General features: G+C 70.1%; 1 protein-coding gene across 6 annotated transcripts in view; it reads left to right on the top strand.

Annotated features, from left to right (window-relative positions):
- The window catches only part of UIMC1 (ubiquitin interaction motif containing 1), a 39,658-nt gene extending 33,608 nt beyond the window's left edge, over window positions 1–6,050 (top strand). For 2 of the 6 annotated variants that reach the window (XM_089769423.1, XM_089769425.1), the window contains 5 exons: window positions 1,049–1,112; window positions 3,053–3,173; window positions 3,393–3,456; window positions 4,811–4,853; window positions 5,368–6,050. In XM_089769423.1, the coding sequence (XP_089625549.1) occupies window positions 1,049–1,112; window positions 3,053–3,173; window positions 3,393–3,456; window positions 4,811–4,853; window positions 5,368–5,560 (485 nt within the window). In that variant the 3' untranslated portion in view covers window positions 5,561–6,050. Of the gene's footprint in view, window positions 1–1,048; window positions 1,121–3,052; window positions 3,174–3,392; window positions 3,457–4,810; window positions 4,854–5,367 lie in introns of those variants that run through there. The other 4 variants (XM_089769426.1, XM_089769427.1, XM_089769424.1 and 1 more) reach the window with 4 other exon arrangements.
- The last annotated feature ends 9,660 nt before the right edge of the window (window positions 6,051–15,710 follow it).

The following is a 15,710-nucleotide window of genomic DNA, read 5'->3' on the forward strand; positions in this document are numbered from 1 at the left end:
CTGTGGGCGGAAAGGCGCCGCTCGTCCCCATGGGGACACGGTGCCAGGACGCACAGGCGCTGAGCACACAGGCGGCCGCTCCCGGAGCTGGGCTGTAAAACGCTCCCTGGACTTTGTCCCCGCAGCCCGGCTCTGTGGCCGGGAATGCAAACCTCCCTGGGGGGGAGGGGGCGCTTCCCGCCAGCGTGTCCCTGCCCGTGCCTGGCTCCAGCCGTCAGCTCGCTGGTCTGGAGCGCCGGCCAGCACCTAGTGCTGAGCTCACCCGGCACTAACAGTACCCCTCCCCCATCACGTGGGGAAACTGAGGCATGCGGAGTCTGACCCAGGGACGGGAAGTTCCTTGGACAGGAATACTCCTCCGGGGGTCTCCCCGGGCTGTGCCTGGCCCTTGCTCAGGGGGACGGGGAGCAGGCTAGCAGCTGGTGCTCTCAGGCCCTGGCCAGCTGCCTCGCGTCCCGGCTGGGCCCCTGCTCCAAGTCATGGAACTTCAGCAAATGGTGCCCTGAAGGGAAAAGGCCACTGCTCAGCCTCCCAGTGCCCCCTTCACCGTCCCCGGGGGGGGCAGGCTGGGCCGGAGGGCTGGAAAGGGCCCGTCCCCGGGGGGGGGGGGGGCCAGGCTGGGCCGGAGGGCTGGAAAGGGCCCGTCCCCGGGGGCGCCAGGCTGGGCCGGAGGGCTGGAAAGGGCCCGTCCCTGGGGGCGCCAGGCTAGGCCGGAGGGCTGGAAAGGGCCCGTCCCTGAGGGCGCCAGGCTGGGCCGGAGGGCTGGAAAGGGCCCGTCCCCGGGGGGGGGGCTGGAAAGGGCCCGTCCCCGGGGGGGGGCAGGCTGGGCCGGAGGGCTGGAAAGGGCCCGTCCCCGGGGGGGGGGGGCCAGGCTGGGCTGGAGGGCTGGAAAGGGCCCGTCCCCGGGGGGGGGGCCAGGCTGGGCCGGAGGGCTGGAAAGGGCCCGTCCCCGGGGGGGGGGCAGGCTGGGCCGGGGGGCTGGAACGGGCCCGGTGCTGCCGGCAGGGAGGGCTGCCCAGGCGCGGGGTAACTGCGTGTTCTCTCCCAGCGCTCGCTCGGCGCCCCAGAGAGACCAGGAGTCGGGCTGACCGAGGGCCCGTGGACACTGACAAGTAAGTAGGTATGCTGGCTTCTCTGCCGCCGCTTCCCCTGCACGGCCCCTGCAGCGTCGGCGCCACAAGCCACGGCCTCGGTGCCCACCTCTGGGCGCTCCGCTCGCTCCTTGTGGCCACTGGCTGGTGTTGCCCGCAGGCCGGGTGGGGAGCCGGGACCCCTGCAGGGAGGGGAGGGGAGGAGAGGGGAGTTGGGAGGGGTGGGGGGCAGGAGCCCGGAGGGGAGGGGAGGGGTGTCGGGAGGGGCGGGGGGCGGGAGCCCGGAGGGGAGGGGAGGGGTGTCGGGAGGGGCGGGGGGCGGGAGCCCGGAGGGGAGGGGAGGGGGGTCGGGAGGGGCGGGGGGCGGGAGCCCGGAGGGGAGGGGGGTCGGGAGGGGCGGGGAGCGGGAGCCCAGAGGGGAGGGGAGGGGGGTCGGGAGGGGCGGGGGGCGGGAGCCCAGAGGGGAGGGGAGGGGGGTCGGGAGGGGCGGGGGGCGGGAGCCCAGAGGGGAGGGGGGGGGGGTCGGGAGGGGCGGGGGGCGGGAGCCCAGAGGGGAGGGGAGGGGGGTCGGAAGGGGCGGGAGCCCTGCGGGGAGGGGAGGGGGGTCGGGAGGGGCGGGGGGCGGGAGCCCAGAGGGGAGGGGAGGGGGGTCGGGAGGGACGGGGGGGCGGGAGCCCAGAGGGGAGGGGAGGGGGGTCGGAAGGGGCGGGAGCCCTGCGGGGAGGGGAGGGGAGGGGGGTCGGGAGGGACGGGGGGGGCGGGAGCCCGGAGGGGAGGGGAGGGGGGTCGGGAGGGACGGGGGGGCGGGAGCCCGGAGGGGAGGGGAGGGGGGGCAGTGGGAAGGGGGGGGCAGGAAGGTTGGCAGACATGGCTAAACGGGCGTTGACATTGTCAGGGGCTTTGCAGCCCGGCCTGGGGGGCGGCGCAGGGGAGCCCTGCTGGGGGGGCGGGGGGGCTCTGCCTAACGACGCTGATGGAATTAGGCTAATTACAGGGACCCGGCTTCTGTTCAGACATTTCCTGGGCAGCCAGCGCCGCCAGGCCCCCCTTGGCTGCCCCCCCGCCAGGCCCCCCCTTGGCTGCCCCCCCGCCAGGCCCCCCCTTGGCTGCCCCCCCGCCAGGCCCCCCCCCCGCCAGGCCCCCCCTTGGCTGCCGCCCCACCAGGCCCCCCCTTGGCTGCCGCCCCGCCAGGCCCCCCCCCGCCAGGCCCCCCCTTGGCTGCCGCCCCGCCAGGCCCCCCCTTGGCTGCCGCCCCGCCAGGCCCCCCCCCCCGCCAGGCCCCCCCCCGCCAGGCCCCCCTTGGCTGCCCCCCCGCCAGGCCCCCCCCCCCGCCAGGCCCCCCCTTGGCTGCCGCCCCACCAGGCCCCCCCTTGGCTGCCGCCCCGCCAGGCCCCCCCCCGCCAGGCCCCCCTTGGCTGCCGCCCCGCCAGGCCCCCCCTTGGCTGCCGCCCCGCCAGGCCCCCCCCCCCGCCAGGCCCCGCCAGGCCCCCCCCCGCCAGGCCCCCCTTGGCTGCCCCCCCGCCAGGCCCCCCCCCCCGCCAGGCCCCCCCTTGGCTGCCGCCCCGCCAGGCCCCCCCTTGGCTGCCGCCCCGCCAGGCCCCCCCCCCGCCAGGCCCCCCCTTGGCTGCCGCCCCGCCAGGCCCCCCCCCGCCAGGCCCCCCCTTGGCTGCCGCCCCGCCAGGCCCCCCCTTGGCTGCCGCCCCGCCAGGCCCCCCCTTGGCTGCCGCCCCGCCAGGGCCCAGCTGCAGGGCAGGCGGCTGGCGCAGACCTGTCCGTCCTGTGCGCTGTCGCACGAGCTCCCCCAGCCCCGGGCCGTGGCTCTGCTCCCCCAGCGCCGCGTAGCAGCCCTGACCTCGCGGGGCACCGGGCTGGCTCGGGGCAGTGCCAGGGCGCCAGCGCGGCTCAGCTGTGCCTCGGGGCGTGGCCTGGGGCTGCTAACGCGTCTCCCCTCCCCGGGCCAGGCGTGAGAAGTGCTACCTGTGCACGGCCGTGGTGCCGCTGGCGCAGTACCCGAGGCACGTGGAGAGCTGCCTGCGCGCGGCGAGGGACGTGCAGGGGCGCCGGAGGCTGCGCAGCGCCAAGGTGAGGCCGGGGGGCTGGGCTCTGCAGGGGCATCGCTGGCGGGCTGCAGTGTGAGCTGGGCAGGGCTCTGCCCCACACCCAATGGCCACAGCCCCACGCGGGCCCAGTGGGAGGGGCAGGGTTGGGCCGTTCCCCTCGCCAAGGCATCGCTGCTCACCAGACGCCTGTGGCCACGGCCCCGAGCGGCGGGGCTCCGGTGATGGCTGTTCTCTGTCCCAGGGCGGCGGGAGGAGCGACGGCCGACTGCTCAGCATGCTGGAGATGTCTGAGGGCAGGTCCGCAGGTGGGCACCGCGTCTCCGCGTCTGGGGCCAGCACTTGGGCACGCCCCGGAGCAGCCTGCGGCCCGGCGCAGCGCCTAGAGCCACCGGGGCCCCCGCCCTGCCCTGGAGTGGTGCAGAACCTAGAGCCACCGGGGCCCCCGCCCTGCCCCGGAGCGGCGCAGTGCCTAGAGCCACCGGGGTCCCCACCCTGCCCCGGAGCGGCACAGTGCCTAGAGCCACCGGGGTCCCCGCCCTGCCCCGGAGCGGCACAGTGCCTAGAGCCACCGGGGTCCCCACCCTGCCCCGGAGCGGCACAGAGCCTAGAGCCACCGGGGTCCCCACCCTGCCCCAGAGCGGCACAGAGCCTAGAGCCACCGGGGTCCCCACCCTGCCCCGGAGCGGCACAGAGCCTAGAGCCACCGGGGTCCCCACCCTGCCCCAGAGCGGCACAGAGCCTAGAGCCACCGGGGTCCCCACCCTGCCCCGGAGCGGCACAGAGCCTAGAGCCACCGGGGTCCCCGCCCTGCCCCGGAGCGGCACAGAGCCTAGAGCCACCGGGGTCCCCACCCTGCCCCAGAGCGGCACAGAGCCTAGAGCCACCGGGGTCCCCACCCTGCCCCAGAGCGGCACAGAGCCTAGAGCCACCGGGGTCCCCACCCTGCCCTGGAGTGGCACAGAGCCTAGAGCCACTGGGGTCCCCACCCTGCCCCAGAGCGGCACAGAGCCTAGAGCCACTGGGGTCCCCGCCCTGCCCTGGAGTGGCGCGGCGCCTAGAGCCACTGGGGTTCCCACCCTGCCCCAGAGCGGCACAGAGCCTAGGGCCACCGGGGTCCCCGCCCTGCCCTGGAGTGGCGCGGCGCCTAGGGCCACTGGGGTCCCCACCCTGCCCCAGAGCGGCACAGAGCCTAGAGCCACCGGGGTCCCCACCCTGCCCCAGAGCGGCACAGAGCCTAGAGCCACTGGGGTCCCCACCCTGCCCCGGAGCGGCACAGAGCCTAGAGCCACCGGGGTCCCCACCCTGCCCCGGAGCTGCGTGGCGCCTAGGGCCACTGGGGTTCCCCATGCAGCCCAGCACCTCTGGTGGCACAGGCAGAGCGGCGCCCGTGTGAGGTCTGCCCCGCTCGGGAGCAAGGAGCCTGCCTGGGCGGGCAGTGGCTGCTTTCACGGCAGCTCTTGCTCCGCGGGGCTTGGCCGTACCCAGACGTGCCCCTGGGCTGGAACGGAGGGGCGCTGGCGGCTGGAGGTGCGGCAGGCTGTCCAGCCGGCGTAGGGTCTGTGGGGCCCTGCTGCTGCGGCGGAGGTGGCTCCGTGTCCAGGGAACGCCCCGTCCCCGCCCTGCCGGCGGGCGCTGAGGCTTGCCGGGTTCTCGTTGCAGGTGCTGATGGAGGGGCCAGGCTGACGGCAGCAGGGGAGCCCAGGTGAGCCGGCCTTTGGGACCTGCAGCCTTTCTGCTCCCGCTCGGCACTGCGCCAGGCCAGCGCCGCTGGGGCCAGGCCACGGGCTGCAGGCACCACGAGCGCAGCAGACGCAGCTCAGCTGGGGCCACGCGCGCCTCTCCCCGGCCTCTGGGCCTGCCTAGCCCCCGCCGGCCGCCCAAGCCACCCGGAGAGCATCTGCCTCCGGCTCAGCCCCCGCACCAGCTCCCCCACCCCCGGCCGTGTCGCTTGCCAGGCTGGGAGCTGGGCTCCTGTGGCGGCTGCTCCGAGGCGGGGCCAGGGCGCTGGCGGGGGGCTGAGGTGGGGCAGTGCCGGAGCAGGGGGTGGCTGGTTCGGGGGGTTGGTGTGCGATTGGCCTGGGCTGCTAGGCTCTCCCTGCACACGGCCAGGCCCCTCCTTGCCAGCTGCTGGTGGGAGCAGGGTTTGAGGCCAGGGAGGGGGCAGAGCAGCTCGGGGCCCACGTCCTGGGCTGGCATTCATTGCCCGTGTCCTTCAGGCGCAGCCCGGGGGCGGAGGAGGACGCCGAGTGCAGCCTGGCCCAGGAGAGCGCCCGTCCGCACCTGGTGTCGAGCGACAGGCCCGGGCCCAAAGCCGCGGGCTGCCTGGGCGACTTCCTGGAGCAGGCGGCCCTGCGCCCCGGCGCCCGGCACCACGGCAGAGGCAGCCGCAGGAGGAGGAGGAAATGCTGAGGCCTGGAGCAGGGCGCCGGGGGGAGCCACGCGGCAGCTGGGCCACGCGCCGCAGCCAAGCACTGAAATATATTTATGGGGTTTTTACCTGGGGCGTGTTGGGCTCTTCCTTTGGGGCCGGGCGGGGAGCAGCGGGGATCCTGGGCCCTCGCCCGCTGCGTACGGGGCTGCCCTCGTGCCCGGCACCTGCCTTCCAGGGGCAGGGGGTGCCTGCGTCAGGGGGGTGCGCGCTGCTTGTGGCGCAGGGCTCTGGAGCCCGCCCATGGCTGTGCCCTTTGCCCTCCGGCCCTGGGGCCCGGCGCTGCCTGGAGCCCTTGGGGGGGAGCCTGGCCCGCCAGGAACTGCCAGAGCCGCGGGGTGTGGGGTGTGGCCCGGCCCGGCCCTCCCCAGCTCTTTGGCAGTGGCGCCGGCTGGCCCAGGTGCTGGGAGAGCGCTGCGCCCGGGGCTCCGGCAGGTCCCTGGCTCCAGGCCCCGCCACGCCGGGAGGGGACCTGAGGGAGGGACGTGCTGCAGGGGAGGGAGCAGGGGCCCGCGGTCGGGCTCCGCGGCTGGTCCCCGCCCTGGCAGGCGCTGGGCTGGGCGCGGCGCACGTGGCCCTGCTGAGGCTGCCGTCTGCTCTGGGCCACGCTGCCTGCTGCCCCTTGCCTGGGCTCCCGTGTGCACGGCCCCCCCGCCAGGGCCCCCCCCCTCCAGGGCCGGCCCCATTCTCTTGCCATCTGCCGCCCCGTTGCTGAAGCCCCCAGTCGGCCGGGCCCAATGGGGCCTGGCGCCACCGCTCCCCAGGGCCGGGGGCACGTTCTAGGGCGTTTGTCCCTCACTGCACGGCACCAAACCCGGCACGGAGCACGTCTGTTCCCACCCTGGCCAGCAGGGAGTCACACGGGCAAACCCTGCAGACGCCCCAGTGCTCCCTGTGCCCCCCAGCCCCCCTGACACAGGGGAGAGGTGATAACCCATCCCCCCCTCCCCTCACACACCCCAGTGCTCCCTGTGCCCCCCCGGCCCCCTTACACAGGGGAGAGGTGATAACCCATCCCCCACCTCCCCTCACACACCCCAGTGCTCCCTGTGCCCCCCAGCCCCCCTTACACAGGGGAGAGGTGATAACCCATCCCCCCTCCCCTCAGACACCCCAGTGCTCCCTGTGCCCCCCAGCCCCCCTGACACAGGGGAGAGGTGATAACCCATCCCCCACCTCCCCTCAGACACCCCAGTGCTCCCTGTGCCCCCAGCCCCCCTTACACAGGGGAGAGGTTCTAACCCATCCCCCACCTCCCCTCACACCCCAGTGCTCCCTGTGCCCCCAGCCCCCCTTACACAGGGGAGAGGTTATAACCCATCCCCCACCTCCCCTCAGACACCCCAGTGCTCCCTGTGCCCCCCAGCCCCCCTTACACAGGGGAGAGGTTCTAACCCATCCCCCACCTCCCCTCACACACCCCAGTGCTCCCTGTGCCCCCAGCCCCCCTTACACAGGGGAGAGGTGATAACCCATCCCCCACCTCCCCTCAGACACCCCAGTGCTCCCTGTGCCCCCAGCCCCCCTTACACAGGGGAGAGGTTATAACCCATCCCCCACCTCCCCTCACACACCCCAGTGCTCCCTGTGCCCCCCAGCCCCCCTGACACAGGGGAGAGGTGATAACCCATCCCCCACCTCCCCTCAGACACCCCAGTGCTCCCTGTGCCCCCCAGCCCCCCTCACACAGGGGAGAGGTGATAACCCATCCCCCACCTCCCCTCACACACCCCAGTGCTCCCTGTGCCCCCAGCCCCCTCACACAGGGGAGAGGTGATAACCCATCCCCCACCTCCCCTCACACACCCCAGTGCTCCCTGTGCCCCCAGCCCCCCTTACACAGGGGAGAGGTTCTAACCCATCCCCCACCTCCCCTCAGACACCCCAGTGCTCCCTGTGCCCCCAGCCCCCCTTACACAGGGGAGAGGTTCTAACCCATCCCCCACCTCCCCTCACACCCCAGGGCTCCCTGTGCCCCCAGCCCCCCTTACACAGGGGAGAGGTTATAACCCATCCCCCACCTCCCCTCACACACCCCAGTGTTCCCTGTGCCCCCCAGCCCCCCCTTACACAGGGGAGAGGTTATAACCCATCCCCACCTCCCCTCAGACACCCCAGTGCTCCCTGTGCCCCCAGCCCCCTTACACAGGGGAGAGGTTATAACCCATCCCCCACCTCCCCTCAGACACCCAGTGCTCCCTGTGCCCCCCAGCCCCCCTTACACAGGGGAGAGGTTCTAACCCATCCCCCACCTCCCCTCACACACCCCAGTGCTCCCTGTGCCCCCCAGCTCCCCCTTACACAGGGGAGAGGTTATAACCCATCCCCCACCTCCCCTCACACACCCCAGCGCTCCCTGTGCCCCCCAGCCCCCCTGACACAGGGGAGAGGTGATAACCCATCCCCCACCTCCCCTCAGACACCCCAGCGCTCCCTGTGCCCCCCAGCCCCCCTGACACAGGGGAGAGGTGATAACCCATCCCCCACCTCCCCTCACACACCCCAGCGCTCCCTGTGCCCCCCAGCCCCCCTGACACAGGGGAGAGGTGATAACCCATCCCCCACCTCCCCTCACACACCCCAGCGCTCCCTGTGCCCCCCAGCCCCCCTGACACAGGGGAGAGGTGATAACCCATCCCCCACCTCCCCTCACACACCCCAGTGTTCCCTGTGCCCCCCAGCCCCCCCTTACACAGGGGAGAGGTTATAACCTATCCCCCACCTCCCCTCAGACACCCCAGTGCTCCCTGTGCCCCCCAGCCCCCTTACACAGGGGAGAGGTTATAACCCATCCCCCACCTCCCCTCAGACACCCCAGTGCTCCCTGTGCCCCCCAGCCCCCCCTCACACAGGGGAGAGGTTCTAACCCATCCCCCCGCTCCCCTCACACACCCCAGTGCTCCCTGTGCCCCCCAGCCCCCCCTCACACAGGGGAGAGGTTATAACCCATCCCCCACCTCCCCTCAGACACCCCAGCGCTCCCTGTGCCCCCCCCCAGATGCCCCCTTACACAGAGGAGAGGATATAACCCATCCCCCCCTCCCAACAGGCTCTCTCAGTCCCAGTGGACCAGCCACAGACCCAGGCCAATTCACAGCTCGGCTCTCCCCCAGCAGAGCTCGTGGGGCCAGGCCTCTGGCAGTTGCCGAGGGAGGGTTTGCTGATGGGGAAGACCCCTGGGCGCACTTGAGAGGTTGGCGCTGGGAGCCAGTGCTGCTCAAACTCGCTTCCATGTGGGGAAGCAACTGTAGGGCCCCGTTGTATTTACGAGGACATCTGCTCTCCGGAGGCCCAGTCCCAAGGGCCGGCGCTGAGTCGGGCTTTTGTTAGCGCAAGGACGGTGGCCGCCTTTGCTCCTCACACCTCCCTTGCCGCTGCCGTGCAGCGAAGATCCCCCCTGCAGTCCCGCGACGTGGTCGAAGCCGCTCTCTGCCTCCAGGAGAAGGTCTGTCCTGAAATGTGGGCCCACAACCGGACACGACCCCCTGCTGGGGCAGAGCAGCGCGGAAGAATGGCTTCTCGTGTCCTCCTTAAGTCGCTTCCACTGTGTGTGAAACGGATTGTTCCTGCTACGCCTGGCCCCTGGGCACTGGAGCTATGCCGGAAACGCCGCAGCGGCCAGCGACGCGTTCTTCCACTTTTTTTTTTTTTTTGGCGGAAGAGCAAGTGCGCTGTTTTGGGGAGCCCTGTGTACCCCGTCCCACGAGCAATAAGGGCTCCTCCGGAAGAGCAGGTTTTCTGTCATTTGGCCCCATCTAGACAGGCCCGTGGCGGAAAAGCGAGTGGAGAAAGCTGCACGTTGCGGCGGGCACTTTGCGTAGCTTTTTGGAAAAAGGCCTCCTAAGTGGGGCACTTTGCATTTGTCCGTATTAAACTTCATCCTATTGACCTCCGATCGTTTCTCCAGTTTGTCCAGATCAGTTTGAATTCTCGCAGCCCCTCCCAGCTTGGGATCAGCTGCAACTTAGTAAGTGTTCTCTCTATGCCAATGTCTAAATCGTTGATGAAGATACTGACCAGAGCCGGTCCCAGAACAGACCCCTGCAGAACCCCCCTTGTTCTACCTTCCAGCAGGACTGTGAACCATTGTTAAGTATTCTCTGAGAATGTATCAGAGGGGTGGCCGTGTTAGTCTGAATCTGCATAAACAACGAGAAGTCCTGTGGCACCTTCTAGACTAACAGAGTTATTGGAGCATAAGCTTGCGTGGACAAAGACCCACTTCCTCAGATGCGTCTGATGCCCACGCAAGCTTATGCTCCAATCAATCTGTTAGTCTAGAAGGTGCCACAGGACTTCTCTGAGAATAGTTATCCAGCCAGTTATGCAACCATCTTATCCGGCAAGGTTCCATTTCCCTAGTTTATTGATAAGGTCGTGAGACTGTATGAAATGATTTACTAAAGTCTAGATATACCATGTCTACTGCTTCCCCTTATCCACAAGACTCGTTATCCTATCGCACAAAGCTATGAGCTTGGTCTGACATGAATTGTTCTTGACAAGTCCATGCTATTACTTATCACCTCATTATCGTTTGTAAATGGATTCCTTAACTACTTGCTCGTTATCTTCCCTGGCACAAGTTAAACAGACTGGTCTGGAGTTTCCTGGGTTGTTCTTAATTCCCTTTTATAGGTTGGGCACTAGCTTTGCCCTTTTCCCGTCTACTGGAATCTCTCGTCTCCCGTGACTTTTCAAAGATGATGGTTAATGGCTCAGATACCTCCTCTATCAGCTCCTGCCGTATTCCAGGGTGCATTTTGACAGGCCCTGATGACTTGAAGACCTCTCCCTTTTCTAAAGCCTTGTGTTCACTGGCATGTATTGTTGCCACAAACGGCCTTTTGGGCATAAAACAGTGAGAGCGTTTACACTGCAATGGGACTTTTGGTGGGAAAAACACCCCGGCTATGTCTCCACTGGCGCGTTCTCACGCAAAAACTCTTTTGCGGAAGAGTTCTTGTGCAAAAACTCTTCCAGAAGAGAGCATCTACACTGGCATGTGCTTTTGTGCAAGAGCATCCGTGCCAGTGTAGACACTCTCTTGTGCAAGGAAGCTCTGATGGGCATTTTAACCATAGGGGCTTCTTGTGCAAGAAATTCATGTTGCCTGTCTACGCTGGCCTCTTGTGCAAGAACAGTTGCGCAAAAGGGCTTATTCCTCAGCGGAAGCGTCGGCGTCCTGGTGCAAGAAGCCCTGATTACGTACAGTAGACCATCAGTTTACTTGCGCAAGAACACACGGCCAGGGTAGATAGGCAGCAAGTTTTTGCACAAGAGCAGCTGCTTTTGCGCAAGATCGCGCCAGTGTAGAGACAGCCCCCATTTTGGTGAAACAAAGAGCAAATCACTGAAGGGCTCCTGTTCTGCCCGGCTAGGAACCTGGCAGCTACAATGTCGCTTTGAAAACCTGCCAAGTGTCTTCAATTGTTTTTCCTCATACTTGCTTCCCATGGGGCCTTGCCTACCAGCTCCCTGAGTTTGCTCAGGTCTGCCTCCTTGAAATCCATTGTCTTTATCATGCTGCTTGCCCCCCTAGTTCCTTAAGCTCACAAGCTGTATCATTTTCATGATCACTTTCACTCAAACTGCTTTCCACTTTCCAATTCTCAACCAGTTCCTCCCTATTTGTCAGTATCCCATCTAAAACACCCCCTCCCCTACTAGCTTTCTCCACATTCTGGCATCCAAAACGGGCTCCGATACATTTTGAGAACTAGTTGGATAATCTGCCCCGGTGTGTTATTTTCCCAGCAGACATCTGGAGCGTTGAAGTCCCCCCCCCCCCCCATCTCCCTCAAGTCCTGGGCTTTGGATGATTTTGTGAGTTGTTCAAAAACAGCCGCCTCCCGCTCTTCAGCCTGGGTGGGTGGATGGATGGTCTGTTGTAGCCCCTGGCGTGACATCACCCTTCAACCTAACCCAGAGCCTCGCAAGACGTCCGCCCCGCGCCCAGCTGCACCTACGCCCAGTGGAAACGGTTTAAAGATAAGGCAACGCCTCCTCCCTGGTTCCCCGCCTCCCCTCGCTGAGCAAGCTGCTCCCTGCTCCCCAGACTTCCTGCGTGTGTATCCAGACAGCTGGGAGACTGGCTTTGCCCCCAGTTCCACCTTGTCCCTCCTTTACCCCGCTATGGCAGCCCGAGTGCCCCCGGCTCTGACTGACCTGTGGCTTTTGGCCCCCTGCCCCATCAGACGGAGTTTCAGCGGCTGCTAGTGGCTGTGGACGGGGCTCAGCATCCGTGGGCACAGGGCTCGGCCGATGGGGATACGCGGGCTGCATCCGTGCAGGGCCCCATGTCTGCCAGCTCCAGCTTGGGCCAAGGCCTCTGCCTGCCCTGCCCTGCCTGCCCACTGGGCCTGTGGTCCCTTGCTCCCGACCAGCCCTGGGCAGGCTGCGGGAACTCCCCAGGAAGGCAGCGGGGTGGCCTGTGGGCAGGACCCTGTTCGTGGAAGCGGGGGAGGGTCCCGCTCCGGTGGGGAACGTTCCTGGCTCCTGCCCAGCCCTGGTGACATGGGCTGGCAAGAGGGTCTGAGTCCCTGCTCCCACCTCGTCCCCCACTGGCTCCCTGCTCTCTGGGGCTCAACCCCCCCCTCGCGGGGCCCCCACTCCAGGGGCGCTCTCCACACTGGCCCTTGCATGGCCCCGGGCACTGCCTGCCGCTCACTGCAACCCAGCGCAGCCCTCTGCAGCCAGTTCCACAGGCAGGGACGGGGAGGCTGCAGGGAACCCGTCAGCCGCTCGGGCGGGGGCCTCCCACCCATGGCTCTGGGACGGCAGGGCAGGTCACGGGTGGCTCCCCCACCTCCCCGCCTGGGCCAGGCCCCGGCTGCGCCGCAGGGTGCTGTGGGCTGGGCACTTGCTGGGGGCGGCCACAGGCCTGCAGGCTCTGGGGGGCAGGGCCCTTCTCCCCAGTGTCCGCCCCCACCCCCACTGAGGTCACCTTCCCCCTCCCAGTCTGCCCTGCAGGGGCAGGTCCAGCCCCATCCCCCTTGTCTCCTGCCGGCCTGTGATGTCTCTTGAGCCCCCTCCCCCCGGCACAGCCCTCCCCATCTCTGGGCATCCAGAGCAGAGAGAGTCCATCTGCCGCCTCCGTTAGCCTCATGGTAGGGCCAGCCCTGTGCAGGGACCCTAGACCGGGTCATCTCCCTGTGCTGGGCCCCTCCCCAGCCGCTCACCGCACCCGACTCCACCCCACTCCCTGCTACCCTGCCTCCAGCCCCGGGGCTCCTTCCCTGGCCCAAGTGCGGCACCTCCGCCCCCCACCCCGGTCTCTGGCCAGCCCGGCCCCCTCCCGCCCCCGCCCCTGCCTCCGCCCCCTACCCCGGTCTCCGGCCAGCCCGGCCCCCTCCCGCCTCCGCCCCCCGCCCCTGTCTCCGGCCAGCCCGGCCCCCTCCCGCCTCCGCCCCCCACCCCGGTCTCTGGCCAGCCCGACCCCCTCCCGCCTCCGCCCCCCGCCCCTGTCTCCGGCCAGCCTGGCCCCCTCCCGCCTCCGCCCCCCGCCCCTGTCTCCGGCCAGCCTGGCCCCCTCCCGCCTCCGCCCCCCACCCCGGTCTCTGGCCAGCCCGGCCCCCTCCCGCCTCCGCCCCCCGCCCCTGCCTCCGCCCCCTACCCCGGTCTCCGGCCAGCCTGGCCCCCTCCCGCCTCCGCCCCCCGCCCCTGTCTCCGGCCAGCCCGGCCCCCTCCCGCCTCCGCCCCCCACCCCTGTCTCCGGCCAGCCTGGCCCCCTCCCGCCTCCACCCCCCACCCCAGTCTCTGGCCAGCCCGACCCCCTCCCGCCTCCGCCCCCCACCCCTGTCTCCGGCCAGCCTGGCCCCCTCCCACCTCCGCCCCCCACCCCGGTCTCTGGCCAGCCCGGCCCCCTCCCGCCTCCGCCCCCCACCCCTGTCTCCGGCCAGCCCGGCCCCCTCCCGCCTCCGCCCCCCACCCCTGTCTCCGGCCAGCCTGGCCCCCTCCCACCTCCGCCCCCCACCCCGGTCTCTGGCCAGCCCGGCCCCCTCCCGCCTCCGCCCCCCGCCCCTGTCTCCGGCCAGCCTGGCCCCCTCCCGCCTCCGCCCCCCACCCTGGTCTCTGGCCAGCCCGGCCCCCTCCCGCCTCCGCCCCCCGCCCCTGCCTCCGCCCCCTACCCCGGTCTCCGGCCAGCCCGGCCCCCTCCCGCCTCCGCCCCCCGCCCCTGTCTCCGGCCAGCCCGGCCCCCTCCCGCCTCCGCCCCCCACCCCTGTCTCCGGCCAGCCTGGCCCCCTCCCGCCTCCACCCCCCACCCCAGTCTCTGGCCAGCCCGACCCCCTCCCGCCTCCGCCCCCCACCCCTGTCTCCGGCCAGCCTGGCCCCCTCCCACCTCCGCCCCCCACCCCTGTCTCCGGCCAGCCCGGCCCCCTCCCGCCTCCGCCCCCCACCCCTGTCTCCGGCCAGCCTGGCCCCCTCCCGCCTCCACCCCCCACCCCAGTCTCTGGCCAGCCCGACCCCCTCCCGCCTCCGCCCCCCACCCCTGTCTCCGGCCAGCCCGGCCCCCTCCCACCTCCGCCCCCCACCCCGGTCTCTGGCCAGCCCGGCCCCCTCCCGCCTCCGCCCCCCACCCCTGTCTCCGGCCAGCCCGGCCCCCTCCCGCCTCCGCCCCCCACCCCTGTCTCCGGCCAGCCTGGCCCCCTCCCACCTCCGCCCCCCACCCCGGTCTCTGGCCAGCCCGGCCCCCTCCCGCCTCCGCCCCCCACCCCTGTCTCCGGCCAGCCCGGCCCCCTCCCGCCTCCGCCCCCCACCCCTGTCTCCGGCCAGCCTGGCCCCCTCCCGCCTCCACCCCCCACCCCAGTCTCTGGCCAGCCCGACCCCCTCCCGCCTCCGCCCCCCACCCCTGTCTCCGGCCAGCCTGGCCCCCTCCCGCCTCCGCCCCCCATCCCTGTCTCCGGCCAGCCCGGCCCCCTCCCGCCTCCGCCCCCCGCCCCTGTCTCTGGCCAGCCCGGCCCCCTCCCGCCTCCGCCCCCCGCCCCTGTCTCTGGCCAGCCCGGCCCCCTCCCGCCTCCGCCCCCCGCCCCTGTCTCTGGCCAGCCCGGCCCCCTCCCGCCTCCGCCCCCCGCCCCTGTCTCCGGCCAGCCTGGCCCCCTCCCACCTCCGCCCCCGCCCCCGGCCAGCCCAGCCCCCTCCTGCCTCCGCCCCCTGCCCCGGGTGTCCAGCCAGCCGGACAATTCCCGCTCACTGGGCGGACAGGGGTACGTAGTGGGGGTACTTGCTGGGCTGTGGTGACCCCTGCTGTCTGGAGCAAGACCCAGCAGGGAAAACCTCACTATGCAAAGGTGACTCCATACCGGTTGAACCAGCCAACCCCCCATGGGGAGAAACAAAGGGAGGTGGATGCTGCCCTGGCTGGGGGGCAGGGCTGGGAGAGGTAGAGTTAGTTCCTGGCTGGAAGGCAGAGAAGAAGGAGCTGGGGAGGGGGCTGGGACTCCCCTATCTCAAGGGGGGCACTGAGGCCTCTTAGCCCCAGTTCCTGTAACCAGATTACATCTGTGCTGCGCTGTGCTGGAGGAACAATAAACAACCTCCATTCTACTGGCTGGTGCAGTCTGTTTGTGCCATTTCGGGGTGCAGGAGACGGGGGACCCCAACGCGCCGTCACAGGGTCTCCTCATTGGCCTGGCCGCCTTGTCAATCAAGCCGATCTGGAGGTGCTGCCCCCCATGGCTCCTGGGGACTGCCAGAGCCCTGCTTTCCCATTCAGAGAATCACAGATACTAGGACTGGCAGGGACCTCGAGAGTCACCGAGAGCAGCCCCCGCCCATGGCAGGGCCCAGCCCCTCCCTGAGAGACGTTCATCCAACCTGCTCTTCAGTCTCTCCAGGGATGGGGATCCCACAACCCCCCTGGGCAACAGGCCAGGGTGTGACCCCCCGACCCTCCCCCTTCCTCTTGGGGCGGGGGCTGCCCCCTGCCCCCATGGAGAGTAGCGAGGGGCCAGCAGCCCCCTGGCTGTTACGCTGGCTGGGAGGGGGCCCCAGGGCCCGGGCTGCTGCAGGTTTCTCGGGCAGGGAGTGTCTGGCCAGGCCGGGCCGCAGGGAGCAGCCTGGGGGGTGGGCGAGGCTGGAGAACCCTGGGGAGGCCGGGCCCAGCCCCGGGGGGGGGGGGTGACTCTCCCA

Source organism: Pelodiscus sinensis, chromosome 16, assembly GCF_052426305.1.
Source record: "Pelodiscus sinensis isolate ZL-2025 chromosome 16, ASM5242630v1, whole genome shotgun sequence".
Lineage (NCBI taxonomy): Eukaryota > Metazoa > Chordata > Testudines > Trionychidae > Pelodiscus > Pelodiscus sinensis.